Source organism: Furipterus horrens, unplaced genomic scaffold, assembly GCF_987537825.1.
Source record: "Furipterus horrens unplaced genomic scaffold, mFurHor1.1.pri manual_scaffold_3, whole genome shotgun sequence".
NCBI lineage: Eukaryota > Metazoa > Chordata > Mammalia > Chiroptera > Furipteridae > Furipterus > Furipterus horrens.
In genome coordinates this window covers 57,324,344-57,345,007 of record NW_028327173.1, presented here as the reverse complement: position 1 = coordinate 57,345,007, position 20,664 = coordinate 57,324,344, and the positions used below count along the sequence as shown (strand labels likewise).

At 34.3% G+C, this 20,664-nt stretch overlaps 1 protein-coding gene across 3 annotated transcripts in view; it reads left to right on the top strand.

The window, feature by feature from the left end:
* The window catches only part of ZZZ3 (zinc finger ZZ-type containing 3), a 67,207-nt gene that overhangs the window by 25,693 nt on the left and 20,850 nt on the right, over positions 1-20,664 (top strand). For 2 of the 3 annotated variants that reach the window (XM_090269637.1, XM_090269638.1), the window contains 5 exons: positions 12,733-12,871; positions 17,505-17,652; positions 17,736-17,851; positions 18,367-18,438; positions 20,120-20,221. In XM_090269637.1, coding sequence (XP_090125763.1) covers positions 12,733-12,871; positions 17,505-17,652; positions 17,736-17,851; positions 18,367-18,438; positions 20,120-20,221 — 577 coding nt within the window. The remainder of the gene's footprint in view (positions 1-12,732; positions 12,872-17,504; positions 17,653-17,735; positions 17,852-18,366; positions 18,439-20,119; positions 20,222-20,664) is intronic. The other variant, XM_090269639.1, reaches the window with a different exon arrangement.

The following is a 20,664-nucleotide window of genomic DNA, read 5'->3' as shown; positions in this document are numbered from 1 at the left end:
TGTCTGTTTGAACATGCGTAAAAATTTGAAATCTTGATCAACATGAGGAAAAGTTATATCAATATATAACCTGAGGTACAAAAAAAGAACAAAACAAAATATGAATTATTCCATTGTTATTTACATTTATAACCATCGAAAAAAGACTCGCTGGGAGCAACGCTGGCACTTTTGGGAAAATTTGTCAGTGTTGCTCACAGCGGTGTTGGCACTCAAAGGATTAACTTTACAGTGGAGAAACCTGACAAATAGCACTTCAGCCAGGCGATCAACGTAAATATCGACGGCAATAAATCATATTAATAGTATATGACCTTCTTATGATGTGATAAAATGGCACTGTAGTTGTGTGATCTTCCTCCCCAAAACTCAAAACTCCAATCTAATCATGAGGAAGACATCAAATTCCAATAGAGAGAAATCTATATATAACACCTGACCAGTACCCCTCAAAACTACACAGGTCATCAACAAGGAAAGTCTTGAGAAACTGCCAAAGCCAAGAGAAGCCTAAGACCTAAAAGCTAAATGAAACGTGGTATCTTAGATGAGATTCCAGAACAGAAAAAGGACTCTTGAGTTCAAACTAAAAAAGTGAGTAAAGTGTGGACTTAATTATATTACATATTAGGGCAAATATAGTTAATAACAATATAGCAGTTTAATTATAACATATAAATGTAAGATGTTAATAGAGGAAACTGCGTACAGGGTACATGGAAATTCTCTGGACTTATTAATTCTATACACTAAAACTACTAAAAATAAAGTCCATTAAAAAAACGAGAAGTTTTACAGTTTTTTTCACTGGGGTAATGAAATTTTACTAACATATCCTCAAAACTGATATGCAAAAACAATAGTAATAATTTAAAACTTTTATAAGGAATCAAGGTTAGAAAATACCCGACCTGAGAGTCAGGACACATGGAACAAGTCATAAGTCTGCCTCTAACTTTGAAATCTTGAATATCACTCATCTTCTCTGGTCTAGGTTTTTATACTTAATATATTGAGAAAGATAAAAACAGACTCTGAAACCATTATCAGCACATGAGTTGTAAAGTGTTAGAATACATCTCTTTAGTAGATCATAATAGTAAACAAAGAATTTTTGCTGTACCTCTAATTTGTAAGAGAAAAATAAGAGTCAGGTTAAATTACATGGACATTTACCATAATAGCTTTGTCACTTCTAATCTTAGGAATTAACTCCCACCGTTGAACCCTAGATCTACCCTAGGATCCACTAATTAAGCAATTTATTAACTCTCTTGTACTCCCTCTGTCCATCATGTATTCTTTGGAAAGAAGTCAATATGCACAGTCCATACTTAGGAACAGGGAATTATGGTCTCCCTTCTTGAGGGCAGAGTATCTACATAAATTATTTGGAGTTCTGTGTGCGAGATTTTTTTTCTTTTTGTTCTTCATTCAGTTATCTATAGCAGTATGGACTCATAATTATTTTTATACCTTCGATTATAATTTAGTTATGCTTTATTTTGTTGCTTAGATTGTTCCAGGTGTGGCCATTGGAAACTTTTCGGTTGGCTCCTGTGTCCCATCAAGATGATGTGTTTTTGTTAATGCATGTTCGCTTTTGAGCAAGTTCGTACTTTCTGACACTTCAAAATGTTACAGGCTCGTCTTGTTTATTTCCTGCCCCCATTCAGAATCGGCTTTCTCTCCAAGAAACTCTTGTTCCCTTTATTCAAGAACAGTTTTAGAAACCAGTATTTGGGTATTTTGTATGCTCATTGCTGCTGAGGGGTGTTGCTGCTTTCATTTAGCTGTCGTAGTTGACAGAGCAAGAAAATACATGTGTGAATACTAATTTGTTTATATATACAGATCTGTAAATATCTCTGTATGGTAATCATCTGTATCTTTACTAAGCTAAACATGAATTTTTATTTTTGTTCTACTGCTAATCCATTGTATTAGCACATGGATCATTTTTGCCTCCTTTCTTTGCTTATCTTTAAATTCCCACTTCGCACTGGCAAAACAGGACATCCACTACCCATTTATTTAATTGTTTAATTCTATTATATATATATATAGCAGTATTAGAATTGTTAACTCCTGCTATCGTGGGAAATTACTATGTCAGCTAGCAATACTGCTTTATATGCAGTTCCTTTGGCCTTTATTCTTAGAGAGGCCATTCATTTCCACAGTAATCTAAGAATCTTTTCCTTCTACCCCTCTCGGTAAAGTTGTTTCATACATTTATAATCTGGTTAAGTCTTTGTGTCACATTCCTTTCTAGGATCCCCTAACCTTTTAAATGGTTTTTAAAAATTTGCATACATTAAAGTTCATTCTTTATGCTTTAAAGTTTCATGGGTTTGATAAATGTTTAATGTCATGCAACAAACATTATAGTATCATACAGAATAATTTCACTGGTATTAAAAAAAATCCCCTTTGCATCATATATTCTCCAATCTGTCCTTTCCCTAAATTCTGGAAACTGCTGATCTCTTTCTTGTCTCTAGTTTTACATTTACAAAACGTTGTATAGTTGAAATCATAACATACATAGCCTTTTAAGACTGAAGAAATTTATTTTTAAATGCTCTTTTCTAGTACCATTAGAAACTGTCTTGGAATGACCTTGATGGAAGTCTAGTTCAAAATTCCATCTAATATAACGCCTCTGCACCATCCTTTGACAGTGGTCATTCAGTATGTATTTGAACTTAACTAGTGACAGGAAACGCTATGTTTTAAAATCTTTCCTTGTATTTAATCCTCAGATTCCTTCCTAAAACTTCTGCTCAGTGATGCAACTTGGAATGTATGACTGTTCCCTTTTCTATATAGCAGCCTCTACTATCTTGAAGACAATTTTTAATATGTTCTCTTTAACTTATTTTCAGGACCCCAGCTGGTTAACAACTTCTGGGTACATGTTGCCGTTTTCATCTCTTAAATTATTTTGCCCATTGCAGCCATATTAGCCTTCCAAATGCGAATGTCTCCTATGTCATCATTGTTCAAAACTTGAAGTTGCTCCCTATTGCATTAGGGTACTTCTTTATCAGGACATGTTTCAGAATAATCTGTAGAATTTTGTTTTTTTATTTACAGATGTACAAGCTGTACTTCCTGTGGATTCTGGAAGTGGAATGTGATTTTTACATTATATTTCTTTAAGCTGTTTAGACTTTTTTTTAAAAAGTGATTTTTGAGACCTCTGTTTTGTAGACGAGGAAACTGAAAGCCTGATTTGATCTTGACCATGGCTTGTCAAAATGAGACTAGAACCCATATCTCTTGGTCTCATCAGATTTACAGCCCTTGTTAGTATCATTTAAAGATGTTAGTGTTCTCAACTTGCCCTTTTGCTTTATTTTCTCCATATTATCACAACTTTTTCAACTTGCATCGCAGTTAAGCTGCCTCTGTGCTTTTTCTTGCACTGTTTATTCTTCCTGGTTTATCTTAACTTTCTTTTGCCTTTCCTTTTGAAATACCATATATTTTTCAGAGTTTAACTTGGTTTTTACTTCTTACGGGAAATATTGCTTGGGTCTCCTTTGAATGATCAGTATTCATAACATGCTATGTACTCATCATGGTTAACTAAATTTTACATATGTAGTTTTCTCTTATAGTATCTTAATCATTATAATTCTTGTAAATTTTAGGAATGGACTAGGAATTTTATAAGCTTTCTTGTCAATATTTAAATAGGCAACTACAAATACACACACCCTCTTACCTAAATTGTAATGATCTTGAGGGTAGGGTTGCATGTTAATTATAGTTGTATCTGTCAGAATGGCTGAGGAAGTGCTGTGTACAGTGAGTATGCTTGGTAATGGTTTGAATGTGTTTATACAAGTTCAAGCTCATATTATATATTTTTGAGCAGCCACTTTACACTTTAACCCCTAACTGAATTTAGGATCAGCCAGGAGGTTCACAATTTTTTGTACCTGTTTAGGCGAGTTCATGCCATCCTGTACTTGTCTGGTTGTTTTGTAGTTCAGTTCCAGGTTTTTTGTTTATGTGATTAAATTTCATCTTCTTTGGTATTCTAGCATGCTTGTTATTTTTAATACTGATTTTTTTTTTTTTTTTATCTACAGTATTTGCTATCCTCAGTTTCATGTCATCCCTGAATTTGGTATGTTTTTCCCTCTTATGTGTCCATTTAAGTCTTAAGTTTTAAAAAGGATTGAGGCCATATGTACCTTTAGCATACCTAAAGAACACATATACCATTAAAACAGTGTTCTGTACACAGTTGTTTAACCATTGAAAAGCCCAAGTAACTATTCAGCTTATATCTTCTTTTGTGCTTTTGTTTGTTTTACCTTCATGTCTCTTTAACCTTAACGTGCTATGGGGCAGTATAAAAGAAATAGAAAAATGGCTTTCCTCTCAAGGACTGCAAAATATAATAAATTAAACAAGACATACATTTTAAAAACCTAGAGGGATAGGTGTATCTAAAAAATTCCTGCCTTCAGGAAGCATACTATTCAATGAACTAGTGAACAACCAGTCCCTTTATAAACCCCAGCCATTGTATTCCGGGTAATTTCTTTTTGGAAGTAACCACTGTGAGAGAAAAGCCATTATTTAATGTGTCATGAGTAGACATTCTGAAGTAGAAGAAACTTAATCTCTTGGATCTTTTTAAATACTTTTCTTTTTTGAGAGCAGTTATTTGGAATACTTCTCACTATGGGCAGAGCTGATAAACTCAACTCTTAGGAAGAAAACTGATTTAACGCTATATTTATGTATACAGTAAGAAGTGACTCTATTTTTAACTCATGAAGAATGTATAATAATGAATGACCAAAATGGAACAAGTGTCTTACAATTCTGAAATGTTTCACTCTGAAAAAAGCTTTGACAGTCACTTATCTAGTCTATTCTCATTTCATAGTGGAGGAAGCTAAGACCCATGGTTTAATGACTTGAATAAGGTCCCACAATTAATTGCTGATAGAGCTGAGACCTGAGCCTGGACTCCTATGTGGATCTAAATAAACTTGTAAGAGTAGAAGTGATCTCCCTACAACATGTACTTCCTCGAAAACTGTCCCTTTTTTAAAAATTTTGCAATATCTTGTGCATGTGACAGTAATGAAATATTTATATACAGGTATAGAATAGTTATGAAATGAAACAGCTTATAATTGTGTAACTACAATCCAGGTTATGAAATAACAATTATTAACAACATTCCAGAAGTCCCTAGTGAATAGTTCCTCAGTTACACCCGCTTCATCTCCTCAAAGATAATTAAACTACTATCTGACTTTTTCAACATTATTCATTGCTATTTTAAAAGGTTAAAGCACCTATGTGTATATCCCTAAATAATAGCTTAGTTTTTGAACAAGACTGCTTGTACTCTTTTGTGATATAGTATGTTTTGATATTCATCTGTGTTGATACAAATAGATGTAGTTTGTTTCCACTGCTGCACAGTATTCCATTGTGTACCCATACCACAGTTTATCCATTTTGCTTGTATGGACATTTGGGTTGTTTCTGGGTTTGGGCTATTAATAAGGCTGCTAGATGTTGCTGTGTATATTCAAGGGTTTCTTCAGGTTACATACCTGTATGTGGGATGTCTGCATATGTGCATCTTCAACTTTATTAGTTAATTTCAAACTGAGGTGTTCTAGCGCTCTCTGAGAGGGCTGTTTACTTCCTGTTCACATTATTCCTAGGGTGTAGCCCTTCAGCATCCCAGGCCAAAGCATAGGCGGGTTTCCAGGGGCCTCTGCCCTTGGTTAGCCCTAGACTCCAACTTTGATCTTCTACTATTTCAAGCTATCAAAAGCACTACTCAGCATCTCAGCTGCTTCTTCTGGGTAAGTAAATTGCTCCAGGGCAAAAGTGCCCCCAAAGTGTTTTAACTTTCTTGTTTCCATCTTCTCATGGATCTTGACCTAGTAATACCTCATGATTTTCTTAGTTCTCTGGTGCTTTTAAGAGCTTTTATATTTTTTTCAGATTGTCTTTAATGAAAGATTTGTTCTGAATTTGCTGTCCACATTTTTAGGAAGTGGAAATTTGTTCCTATTTAGCTTTTCATTTTAATTGTATTACAAATTTGAATTTCCTTCCTTTTCAAAGCTACATACTCAGTGTTTGTAGTTTCCTATATGCTCAGTTTTTGTAGCTTCCTATTCCCTGGAGCTCTTTTCAAGCTTGTGTTTTATTCTTAATTCTCTGTGTCTTGTTTTCTTGTGTGCTTGGTAATTTTAAAATGTGAGCTCTTCATTTTCTTTGGAAAATTATTTATTGGTTATCTTTGAGACCTACAATGGAGATGTTCTCCAGAGAAAATTGCATTTGCTTTTGTGGGTATCCTGGCAGGGGATGGCAGTGTTTGTATTAGTTCCTAAGCACTCCTTTAAACTACAGTCACGGCTTTAGTTCTTTTAGGCCACCCAGGAAATAAGATACAGGACAGCAGATAAATACAAGGACTGTCTTGTGGTTACAGCTTTCTATGGTTGCAATTTTTGTCTGCTTTTTTCCCTCAGTTCTAAAGCAGCTCTCCTATGGGATGGAAGTGAGGGGTGGGGTTGCAGCTTAATGGAAGAGCATCTCCTGTTAGACTGCCTTCCTTGGCGGCTTTGCCTGCTGTTCCCTGGCCAAGTGAAACACAGGCAATTGAGCTCAAGGTTGTATGTTTCAGTACCTGTCCTCAAGCCCAAAGCAGTTTTGTGCTCTGTTTGATTATTCCAATGTATGCCTTCATTTAGATTTTGGCCTGTTAACAAAAAAACGTAGTGTATTACTGATTCTTCCATGCTTTTAAAATAAAGAAGTACATGTATTTTTCTTGATTTTAATTCAACATTTTTAGTTAATTTTAATATAGAGTTGAGGTTTATACCTGGAAAGACATCTAGTTTTTCTCTTAACATAGAATATCACAAAAAGCTTTTTGGTCACCTTTTAATGGCTTCTTTATTTTCATAGAGAGTGAGTGATCATTTGTGAATTACGAATTTACAGCGAATTAGTGAATTTATAGATCCTGTAGTTTCAGTGTTTGAAACCCTTCATGAAAAAAGAGAAAATATCAATTATACAGTTCCTTTTTCACCAGATTTTTAAAATGTATGTGCTACTCACATAAAAATAATTTCTGTTCAATCATGTATATACCCAATTAACTTAGTATTTTGCAGAAAAGAGGAATATCACACTTGATTAAAATGATGGTATGACTAGATTGAGGCATTTTCCCCCCTAAATTATTTTACACTGGTAAATTGTTAGGATGGAATTGTTATAACAAATGAGTGGCCTGATTGTTATTCTTTAGAACCAATTCACTACAGGTTTTGTCCTGTTGGAAATGAAATCTAATGTATGTCTTGCTCTTCTTTCTCTTCCTTCCTTCCTTCAGGTGTTCATTTGTGTACATGTGCACATAGGTAAAACCTTGGTTAACTCATCTGATTGTAAGTTTTTCTTCCCTTTTCTTACAGTGGAGTTAAACTTACACATTTATTCTCATGTCACCATACGTCCTCTGTTTTTTTCAGTGTATTTAATCAAGGTCAGTATTCGTAGGATAATCAAGCTGCTCATTTCCACTGGCAAAGCATAATGAATAACTTCTTCATTACTCAGTTTTTACTTAGGAAGGTTATAAAACTTAAAAAAGCTGAAAGAATACTATGGTAAGCATCTATATGTCCTTCAGCTATATTGATCAGTTAACAGCTTAACATTTTTGTAATATTTGTTTTGTGTCTTTCTGTTCCCTCATTCTTCTTCTCACCCCATATACTTTGCAACTTCTTTTTGCTGAGACATTTAAAGGTATGTTGTAGACTTGTCACCCTTATACTTTAGTGTGTATCTCCTAAAAACGAGGGCATTCTCCTGCATAACCTTAAATACCTTATTGCACCCCAGCAGTCTGGCATTGATACAATAAAATGATATAATCCACAGTCTTAAGTTTTTCCATTTATTAAAGGGCCAGATAGTAATATTTTAGGCTTTGGGGATCAACTCTACTATGCAAGTACTTCAGTCATTATGGCTTGAAAGCAGCCATAGAGAGTATGTAAACAAAGGAGTGTGGCTATATTCCAATTAACTTTATAAGAACAGGTAAGCTATAGGTTGTAGATATCTGACCTAGAGTAGTTGTGTTTTTTTTTTGTTTTGTTGTTGTTGTTGTTTTCCTTAATGATATTATTTAATGGCTGTTTGAACAATCAGGCCAGTTTTTTGTGGGGTTTTTTTTTTGGTTTATTTTTTATTTTTGCAGAATGTCCTTCATCCTGGATTTTTAAAAATGTTTACTTGACTTTTCTTTTAAGATTACAGATGCCATGTAACCTTAAGAGTTGTTTTTATAATAGAAATGGAGAGCTGATTCCTTGATTCTGGTTTGGTTAAAAATAAAATCTTTCCCTCTCACCCCCCCTTACAGTGTGTGTAATAATACTGCCTAGATATTAGACAACAAAATTAAACTTCTAGATTACTAATTCCTTGGTATTCTCTTCCAGACATCAGGATTTTAACTTATATACTCTTTTATATAAATGTTTTTATATTCACAGAAGTGAATAAAGAATTCAAGAGGACTTGGATAATGAAAGGTAGTGAAAATAGATGTAGACTTGAGTATTTATATTTTATCCAAATATAATTCTATAATATAAAAGCTGAAGTTGTCTTATTTTACATTTAAAGACTTGAAATAAGATAAAAGGAATAATTCTTTGCCACAGGTAAGCTTAATGTAACTATACTTGCATCTATGTAAAAGTGTATACATTTAAAAAAATTATTTCATTCTCTTACTTGGTTCTATGATTATCAAAAGTGAAAGTAACATGTTATACTGAAATTAAAGAGTTTGAGGATTTTTAGTAGTTGGGTTTCTTTTAAATATCTGTACAAACATCTATGGATGATTGGATGCCATCCTGCCAACTTTTATTGGTTTTGACTGAGACATACTTTTTTTTCATATTGTCCAGTTATCACAATTTGATTCTGCTTTAACCCTTTATGTCCTATAAGACAAGTCTTATTTCCTTTTCCACATAACTGCATATTAAGTAAAGATTGAAATAATTTTCTTCTGGAGGTTTTCATTTCTTGGCTAAATATTCTGAGTCTTTAACCATTCCTCACATCATATCTGCACAGTAAATGGCTGGTCTGATTTTGGCAAGTTCCTTAATCTTGGTTTCCTGTAAAATAAGGGTAATGGTTTTTTAGCTGATAAGTCTGTGAGAATTGAGTTATTACAGTTAAAATACAACAATGTCTAGAATATAAGGTGTGACTAAAGTAGGTTTATATGTAGTTATGAGTGTGTGAAACAGTTTATTCTTGTATTATGATTTATAGTTGTATTATTTTCCATACAAACAACATCATTTCTCATCTGACTTGCCTGTTCATGAAACTATTTGTCTTAAAACAGAGCTGAATTCAGTAGCAGTTGTGATCTTACCAGCCCAGGAAGAGTACACTGGTCACGCCCTCCATTAATACGGACTAATGTTTGAGTTTTCTTTTTATTTCATTGTGGAGAATTTCATATATACAAAAAGTGGACAGACTAGTATGATGTACTCTCCATATTCACTCCCATCTAATTCCTTTTCTCCCCATCTCGTGTAATTGTAGCTCCCCTGTTTTGTCTAAGTTCTCTGCCTGATTTACCATGATAATTACTAAAGCTTTTAGGATAGTATCTTCTTCTCTTCGTAAATAATTATTGAATTGATGAAAAAATGAATCTTGTTGTGATTAATGCCTGGATCGGCTTCCAGTAGTTTGCTTATTGTAGGTAAAGTGCACGAGTGGATGGGATTGAAAATAGATTTATGTTTATCATACTGCTTTTTTAGATGTCACCCAAGTTTATAATGATTCCTTCCATTTCTGGATAGGGATGTATGTGGTGATCTTACTGGTAAAGTCTCTGAGTACTCTAGGAAATAATTCAAATTAACTGGGCCAGAAGCCTTGAATTCATTGCTTTATTAGTTTTCTCACTTATTCTGGACTTCAAATCTTTACCAATGTTTATCTTAGGCCTTTCAATCTGATAATCATTTTATTTTGATTAAAGAGAAGCAGAAGAGAGGTTGAAAAGTTATGCTTTGTCATCTCTGTTGGAATTTTTAAAAGTCAGAATTTTGTGGAATAACTCACATACAGTAAAAATAGTTAAAATTTATTGGCTTCAGATAAAGGCCTTTCTTCCCAGTATCAATAACTGACTGTAGCACTTTTTTCAAGCTTCTGCTTGCTTTTTCCATAACTCTGTTCTTATTCCTTATTGATGGTTACTGTACTTTCAGCAGTTGCTGAAATGTAATACAGTCACAATCGTTTTTATATTGATGATAATGAAGTGTGTAACTCTTGTTTAAAAGAGGGATCAGTCATATTATAGAGACGCTCTGACAAGTCTTTGGTTATTCAATTAGCAGGTAGGAGTTCTAGAAGTGAAATATAGCTGTTAACAATATTAGGGAGAGGAAAGGTTCTAGGGCTCAGCTCACTGTCGTCGTCCTAAGATTGAGTCTGGGTGAACCTGCTTGGTTGAAACAGCCAACAGAGGAAGCATTTGTACACTCCATGCACCTCACAGCAAAGAGAGGCAGAGTGAATGTGGGCTTGGACTTAACCTCTGTGACTTACCTAGGAGTGACACAGTACAGCCTTGCTTTCCAGCTCAGTTCTAACTTTTAGGGAAGTATCTCTAGCTTGAGAGGAGTCTCATCCTTCAGTGCTGGCAGTTTTTTTTTGTTTGTTTGTTTGTTTGTTTTTAAGACTTTTATTTATTTATTTAGTTTTAGAGGAGAAGGAGGGGGGAAAGAGAGGTAAACATCGATATGTGGTTGCTTCTTGCAAGGCCCCACCTGGGACCTTGCCTGCAACCCAGGCATGTGCCCTGACTGGGAATCGAATGGCTGATTTGGATGGGTGGTTCACAGGCTGGCTCTCAATTCACTGAGCCACGCCAAGTGCTGGCAGTTTTTAATCTTAATTATTAAACATTTCTCCAAGGATTAGTTAACAGGGGATTTGTGAACAAGCTGAGAAAGCATTCTGATGTCATGTTGAAATTATGTTTTTTATGAACCTCAAACTCCACTGTTACACCTTTGAAATTTCTGCTGGTTTGCTGACTTCTGAACTTGAAAGATTTAGGATACTTTAAAAAATTGTTATTTATTTATTTATTTATTTTTAGAGAGAGGGGAAGGGAGGGAGAAAGATAGGGAGAGAAGCATCAATGTATGGTTGCCTAAGGCTCGCCCCCAATCGGGGACCTGGCCCGCAACCCAGGCATGCGCCCTGACCGAGAATCAAACTGGCGACCCCTTGGTTCACAGGCCGGCACCCAATCTATTTATTGAGCCACATGAGCCAGGGCTGAAAGATTTAGGATACTTTTTGATTGCACAGACCATCTGTCCTTTTATTTGTTCATTCAAAAATGTTAATTGCACATCTCTGTCCTGGGAAATGTGTGCACACTGGATAAACAAAACAGTGGACTTTTCAGCTATGTTTGCCTTTGTGGAGTTTACAGTCTAGTGAGAAACAGAATGAAATTTGAGGCCATAAAGAAAAATTATGCTTCATTAATACTTTAAGGACTTAATCACTTATTTTGAAGTGAACTTGGAGTGACTTTCTTGATGAATTTTGCAAAATAAATTTGAGCATTCAGAGCTTTTGGGTCAACATGTTGACATGTGTGTAGCTATAGGTGAAGTTAGAGCTTATAGTCAGAGAGGCAAGACAGTTTGACCTGGGGGAGGGTGGTAATTAGTGTGCATGTACCATACTGAAATTTCCGAATAATGACAGGTACTAAGTAGATTTGTGTGGGTAAAATTATGTTAGCTGTGCTAAATGGATTTTTATAGGAATGGGAGTAAAAAATATATTTAAGGCCTATCTTTAAAAATATTTAATACTTCCCCTGTCTGGTGTGGCTCAGTGGATTGAGTGCTGGCCTTTGAACCAAAAGTTTGCTGGTTCAATTCCCTATCAGGATTATGCCTGGGTTGCGGGCCAGGTCCCCTGTTGGGAGTGTGCGAGAAGCGACTGATGGATGCTTCTCTCTGATTGATGCTTCTCTTGCACATTGATCTTTCTCTCCCTCTCTTTCTCCCTCTCTTCCTCTCTCTGCAGAAGTAAGTAAATATTTTTTTAAAAAAAATATTTAATATTTAGGAATCGACAGGTATAGTAGAGCAAATGAAAAGCCTGATACATAAGATCATGTTGAATTATGTGACAGTTCCCTGTAATTCTTAGCAAGAAAATGTACCTCAGATTCCTTATTCCAGTAGAGTACAACAGAGGGGCTGAATTTGGTGATCACGTGTAGTACTAAAATCTTAGGTTTTTATTTTCTATTTTTTTCATTTAGCAGTTTCTTGATGACTTTGATTGTTGGAAAGTCAAAATACTTTCTTATATTCTATACTTGTTCAGCTTCAAGAATTAAAAAATGGGTGAATAAGGCTTTGCTTTCTCTAACTGATATTTTCTGACTAGGTACTTCGTAACTCAGGAAGACCTCATTTATTCCCAGTAATATGTTTTACTAAACTCTTTCAGGTAACTTTAAAAAGACTGTGTGACTTAATAGTAGATTATGGCTTGAACTCAGTTTTTATTTATTGTTTTTACAAGAAAATTTTAGTGAGGTATTTTTCTTTGTCTCTATAGTTATCAGAGACTATTACAGACGATCGCTGTACTTGAGGCTCAGCGTTCTCAAGCAGTCCAGGACCTGGAAAGTTTAAGCAGACACCAGAGAGACGCACTAAAAAATCCCATTGGATTTGTGGAGCAACTCCAGAAGAAGGTATATATTGAATACTTTATAAGATTTTTTAAGATATATTTGGTAATAACTTTTTTTACATGGTATATACTTTTTAAAATGTTTAACTTTTTTTCCCTTCTGTAATTAACCATACTAATGAAGGCAGGACACTGCCTTCAAATATACATAAAATATATCTCAGTGAAAATAGCTAGAAACTTTATTTGGATGCTCATATAGAAACTTGATGTCCTAATCCATAGCCCGTTTTACAATCTTCCTGTTACCTTCCTATCTTAGAGTGTTTTCCCTCTTCTGCTGTCCTGACTTCAGGATTAGTGAAGCTTTAAAAACAAAAATAACAAAAAAACTTCAGGGTGTATTAATTCCTTTAGTTTTGAGTTACTTTTGAAACTCAGCACAGTGAGATAGAAAACAATGGTGATGAAAACAAAAACTATTTTAAATGTCTTTAATGTTATGGTTGCTAAGTTCATGAAATGGAGGTATAAAATTTTTTAAATTTTGAAGTGTACTTTGTTTTAGTGTAAATTCCTTATAATTTTCTGTTTTCCTTAAAACAGAGCTTTCATATTTACCAGTTAACCATGTGAAAGTGATTCAACTTTTTATAATAGTTTTTTGGTATATAAATATGGAGGTAATCTAGATGTGCCTTATGCCATAGAATGTGTCTTGAATTAGGGTTCCACCAATTGTTCAATAAATTTGAGAGGCATAATATTAACCACCATTGTGTGAAAAGATTAAAACTGAAAAACTGAGAAAAAGAATTATTTCTTCACCTTAAAAAACAAAACAGAACAGTCTGTATAGTGTGACAACTTTAGTATAGTTAGTAGTTATCTGTTTTTAGTGAATCACAAAGGTGATCTACGAGCACCTCGCCAGTGTGGCTCAGCTGACTGGAATTGTCCCGTACCCCAAAAGACTGCAGGTTCTATTCCTGGCCCGAGCACATACCTAGGCTGCGAGTTTGTTCCCTGTTGAGGTATGTGCAGGAGGCAACCAATTGATGCTCCCCCACCCCTTTTTCTGGAATCAATACATATAAATAAAAAAGAATTATTTAACTACCAGTTGTTAAGGAACAGCCCTGGGGACTTTTATTTCATTTAGATTCATTAATTTATTATTTGGATTTTTCTAGCTATAATATTTACTTGTCAAACATTTCTTTCTCTTTATGCTTTAAGAACAATGACTATTTTAATGGATCTACATATTGACTTGTTAAAACTTAATGTTCTTAGAACCCTATTGCATCCTCCTTATTATAGCAGGTCCAATTAGGTGTCTGTTGATTCAGCATTGCTGTTATTAAACAATTTGCTGTTGCAAGAAGATATAGTATTATAATGATTACTTAAGTTGGATCCAACTAAAACATAAAACAGATGGTATCAAAATAGTAAATACAAATTAAAATTGATTAACCTTAATTTTATTTTATTCATGTTTCTGTGTGGGCAGAATATGTAGTTAGGGGCATTTACTAGAGATGTGTGCAGTTGATACTTACTGGTTCTCCATTTCCAGGTTTAGGTTTTTTTTCTTTTTCAATCTGTGAATAGTGTATCTTTCCATTTGCTTAGTTGTTTAATTTCTCCTAGTAATACTGTGTAGTTTTCAGTGTTTAACACATAGTTGGTTAAGTTTATCCCTAAGCATTTCAGATTTTTGATGCTCTAATAACAGTATTTTAAATGGAATCTCTGTTTGTTGCTAGCACACAAAAATGCAATTGATTTGTACATGCTGGCCTTGGATCCTGTGATTCCACCATCTCTTGTTAGTTTCAGAGGCTTTTTGTAGATACTTTCAGGTTTTCTATGTAGAAGATCATGTCTGTGAATAAAGGTAGTTTTACTTGTTTATTTCTATTTTTTATACATTTATTTCCTTTTATGCCTATAGCCCTGGCTTGAACCTCCAGTACAGTGCCAAATAAAAGGATATACTGTTCTATAAATATCAATTTGATCAATATGTTTGATAGTATTATTGAAATCTTCTGTAACTTTTTATATATTTTTTGTTTCATTAATTTTATAGTGAGGAATGTTAAAATCCCCAACTGTAATTGTAGTTTGTATATTTCTTAGCTCTGTTCTTAGGTGCATACACATAGGATTTCATGTATTCTTGATGAACAGATCCTTTTATCATTATGAAATGCCCCTCTTCGTCTCTGGTAATATTCTTTTTTCTTGATGTTTTTCTCATGCTACCCTTTTGCATGGCATATATATTGCCATTCTTTTATTTTCAATCTTTCTGTGATGTATTCAAAGTCATTTCTTAGAGACAGCTTGTAGTTGGGTCCTGATTTTTTTCCAGCTTTTTATTTTCAAATAATTATAAATTTACAGGGAGATTCTGTGAACACTTCACCCAGTGTCTCCCCGTATTAACATCTTACATTAATACAATAAAGTATCAATACTAGAAAACTAACATTGGTGCAATCCACATTGCTTATTTAGGTTTTTCCAGTTTTATATGTATTCAAATTTGTGTGTACGCTTCTATGTGATTTTATCATATGTGTAGCTTTGTGTAACCACCACCACCACCACCACATCAAGCTATACAGTCATCAGCACAGGACTTCCTGGTACTGCTGTTTCCCAGCTACAACCCTTTCTCCTCCCAATCTGTAACTACTGGCAGCCAGTTAATAATCTCTTCTCCATCTTTATAATTGTATTTTTAAGACTATTATATGAATGGAACCATTCTGTATGTAGCTTTTGAGATTGAGTTTTTTTCACTTAGTAAAATTCCCTTCATGTTCTTTGAAGCTGTTGTGCATATCTATAGTTCATTCTTTTTGTTTCTGAGCAGTAATCTACAGTATTGCTTTTTAAACCAGTCAAACTATGCATTGTAATTGAAGTGTTTTGTCCATTTAGCAATACCATCTTGTTCCTTTTTTCTAGTACCACATGTTTTGTTTTGTTTTGTGTACTTCTTTTCCTCTTATCCTACCTTGTTTAGGTAAATTAAAATTTTTTAACATTTGCTTTTAGTTCTATTAGCCTTTTAGCATCCCTCTTTATGTTGTTTTTTGATGTTGTTTTAGGGATTTCCATATCCATTATTCAGTTAATATAACGTACTTAGAAGTAACTTTATTACACTTCACATAAAATGTACGAATCTTATAACAGTAAAATTCCATTTATCTACTAATCCTTTGTACTACATTTGTCTTCAGTTTTACAGTTACATATATAATGTGTCCCACAAAACAATGTCATTATCTTAATGTACTTAAATTGAATTAAGTTAAAATAACAGTAATTCTTTATTTTGATGTATTTTTCTTCCTTTTTTTAATTTTATTTTTCAATTACAGTTCACATTTTATACTATTTTGTATCAGCTTCAGGTGTAACAGCACAGTGGCTAGACAATCACACACACTACAAAGGTTTCCCCAACATTTCTAGCACCCACCTGGCACCAGACATAGCCATCACCACATTAATCCAGGTTTAGTTTAGAACTGAATTTCTTTTCATTTTATCTCAGAAACAGATGTAATATAGACCATTGTAAGAATTCTTTACAAAAAATGTACAGGTATATATTAAATTCAGATACTTTAGTAATCGTGAAAGACTTATGTTTCTTGGAAAGAAATTTTTCTACTGGATTTACTTTAGATGTTTGACTCTTGTTTTTCTTTGTTTAATTATGTATTCTTAATTGGCCTGTTTTCTTTAGTTTTACAATTTATGACCTGATTTTTTTCCTTATCGTTTTATTATGAGAAATGTTAAGTACACAAAAACGGTGAAGGTATTGTAATTAGTTAATACATATTCACCATGTAGATTCTACAATTATCATTTTACTACATTTGCTTTATCACATATCTGTCAATCCTTCAATCTATCATTTCATCTTATTTTAAGATATAATGCTTTTGATGTTTTTCAGAGTGGCAGTTATATGTCACCTTCATACTAAAACACTTTAGAATGCATATTGTTAACTAAAATTCTTTTGAAAACTTTTTTAAGATGAAATTTTTATACAATGAAATTCACAAATCCTAATTATTATTCTATAAGTGTCAACAAATGCATGTGCTTATATAACCCAAATCCCTATTAAAAGATATTGATTATAGTGACCTACTTGTAGTAATTACAACAACTAGTGACTCTTCTAAAGGTGGTAAGTAATTGAATTACAAGTAAATTAAAGGTGTAATTTTGATTCTCAAGATGTCATAATTTTTTACATGTGGCGAAAGTATAGTGAAAAAAATTCATGGTGGTACATTTAAAATAATCTTTGTGTTGCAGTTAGACATATTTCACATGCTGTTCTTAAACATAAAAACCTTTCTTTGCTAGTTATGCTTAAAGTGTGTTAATGATAATGTACAATATGTCTGTATAGTTCAGCTTTAGAGCTGTAAAATGAGTGCTTATGTTCTGTTAAACTCATTCTTCCTTTTATTGCTATCACTTTACCACTTAATATTTAGACTACATTATTGTAACTTCACTGGCTATTGGATTTCAACAATGACTAGAAATGCCCAGTTGATAATTATTTTGATTTGGCGTCATCTGAAGTTTGGCAATAGCTGATAATTTCTTCTATTAAATTTAGATTATTTTATTTTTTCCAGGCTGATATAGGGCTTCCATATCCACAGAGAGTTGTTCAATTGCCTGAGATTGTATGGGACCAATATACCAATAGCCTTGGAAACTTTGAAAGAGAATTTAAAAATCGTAAAAGGCATACTAGGAGAGTTAAGCTAGTCTTTGATAAAGGTAAGAAATGATAAAAGATTTTGAGTAGAGAAATATCTGGCAAAGTCTTGCTTTAATAATCCTACACATGGTCTTTTTTTTAGTAGGTTTACCTGCTAGACCAAAAAGTCCTTCGGATCCCAAGAAGGATGGAGAGTCCCTTTCATACTCTATGTTACCTTTGAGCGATGGTCCAGAAGGCTCAAACAGTCGCCCTCAAGTAAGCAGTATGGACTGTTGGAGTGGGAAAATTTGAATTGTAGACAAAATACTGTAACATTTTTTTGATTTGTATTCTTAAAATTCAAGTAATCATTCACTCAAGATAGCAGTGACGTGAACTTTGAAGTTAATAGAAACCTGAGTTGCAATCCCAATGCTAACCCTTCTAGCTGGGGAACTTCAGATGTCATATATATTAAGGTCTCCAAAGCTGCAGTTGTCTCTTATATAAAATATGATTAATATTCCCTATGTTGTAGAGTTGATGTAAGGATTAAATGAGTAATATGTGTAATATGCTTAGTGCAATAGTTTTATTTAATAAAACCGAGTGAACTAAAGGAATTTGAAAACACTTTATAAGCAATAAAACATGTACACATTTAAAAAATAAATTTACTAAAATATTTTGAAATTTTAAAAAATGTTCCATAATTTGTGTTATTTGGCTCTATCGGGGGGTAGGTAGTCTTTGTTATTTTCTCTTTAATGAAAGCCTTGTTTTATATGCAGATGATAAGAGGACGTCTATGTGATGATACCAAACCTGAAACCTTTAATCAGTTGTGGACTGTTGAAGAACAGGTAGATATTTCTAAATTGTGTAGGTTAAAAAAAAAAAGATTAGAACCAGTGTTGTCAACAAAGTGTTATTTTATTGTATATAATCCCTCTTCTCTGATGTACCCTGACTGGAAGATCGAACCAGCGACACTTAGCTCGCAGGCCGACGCTCAATCCACTGAGCTAAACCAGCCAGGGCAAGGAAAACTCTGACTCCAAAAAACCTCCGCTGCCTTGCGGCATACCTCTTCAGGGGAAAGGCTAAGGGAGTAAACCCCGACAGAAAATCCGGAGCCGGAGTCCCTAAGGCGGTTTGACGTTGTAGTCAACACCGGCAACTCCTGCGGCGCACCTGAACCCAAGCTGTATTGACTCCGTCTTTCCCTTGGACCCTTCAGCTGCGAAGAGAGGGGGGGTCTGCTGCATGGGCAACAGCAGACCCTCCATATTACCCTGCCCAGGCTCTGTAGCTTCAGCGTCATCGCAAGATGTCGATTCAACACGGGAGGAGACAGATACCATGTCACTCCCGAGTCGGACTGCACAGCCATTCTTGGCGGTGCAGATAGACTCTGAAGAAGCTACACCATCGTCTCTCGAGACGGACGGCTGCCGACGACGACGACGAATCCCTCTTCACAATGAATTTAAAATATTTAAACTTATTTCTGTATAGTTCGCACACTTAAAGAATTTTGGATTTTGAGAATATATGAAATCCTGTTTGGGGATGATTTTTAAAGAAGGATCCTGGGTTTTGGGAGGTAGATTGAAAAAGTGTGGCTCAGTTGGTTGGAGAGTCATCTCGTAACCAAAAGGTTGCAGGTTTGATTCCTGGTCCAGGCACGTATGGGAGGATACCAGTTGGTGTTTCTCTCTCTTCTTCCCACTCTCCTTTCGCCCCTCTCCCTAAAAGCAATGGAAAAAAATATCCCTGGGTGAGGATTAGAATTTTTTGGGAAAAAAAAAGGTAGTGAACTGGATAGAATAAAGTTTTTGTAATACAGTTTTGGGAGAGAGAGAAAAACTTGGGGCCAAGTCAAGCTCTGCCTCAAAGAGAATTCTTGTTTTTGTTGTGGAGGGAAGCTGACAAAACCAGGTCAGAGTGTTTTGTTACATTTTGCCATATTGCTAAGATTGTTTGTGGGTAAGGTTTGAGGCACATTTCTGTCTCATGAGCATTAACCCCAAGCTGTAATGAGTTTATTAAAAGTTTAAGAATCTTTACTTCAAGCATCTAGTTTATTCTGCATCTTTAGGACTATTGGAGAATTAAGGAATTGGTCAGAATATTAAAATCAAATATTTGAGTGGAGGCCCACACAAAGGAGGGAAACGTCTAAATCCAAATGATATGTTTTTGTCAACTATATAGTGGTGAGTCTAAACATAGCCTAACAAGAAAAGATGGTCAATGGAAAAAAACAAGATGTATAAAATACTAATTAATTAATGTTTTTGTGCTGTCTTTTTACGGAAGTGAATCGAAAATCTTTGTAAGGTCTTCTGTAGGTTTATTCTCTCATCTCATTTTCCTTGTGATGTCTTTAAATTGCTTATGAGAAATTTTTCTTACCATGAGGCTTTCTACCCCTACCTGCCAGAGTTGGGGAGGAAATAATATAATTTAAAATGGAATGTGAATATTTATTTAGAAACTCAGTATTAAACTTTCTTAAATGTGTTCTTTCATTTGGCTTAGAAAAAGCTTGAACAGCTACTCCTGAAATATCCTCCTGAAGAAGTAGAATCTCGACGCTGGCAAAAGATAGCAGATGAACTGGGCAATAGGACAGCAAAACAGGTAATTGAGGAGATGACCCCATATTTTTGATAGTTTTTAAGTGAAGAATAATGCAGCCAACAGCGGCAGATCTGCAGCATCATTTTTAGCTACAGAGTGCTATAGAAGGTGGGGTTTTAAAATTAGCATTGTATATTTTTGTGTTGATTTTAGAAACAACGTGAGATAATTCTGCTTTGTATGATTAATAAATATTAATAAATAAAAATGTAATGGACTTAGTGTCTGTTGAATGCTTAATGATGCATTAGTTATGTACTTTTCGATTAGACTGTGGAAATAGATTTGTGACATGGCCTTAGTTACTATTCCCTGGTTGTCTCTAAAGAAAAAAAAGTTATGTTCTCTGTCACAGTCCCATCAATATTAATAGATGTGTTTTTATGCTATGTAAGCATGAGCATTCACAAGCTGGAAATACGTGTTTAGCTTTGGAATCAAAC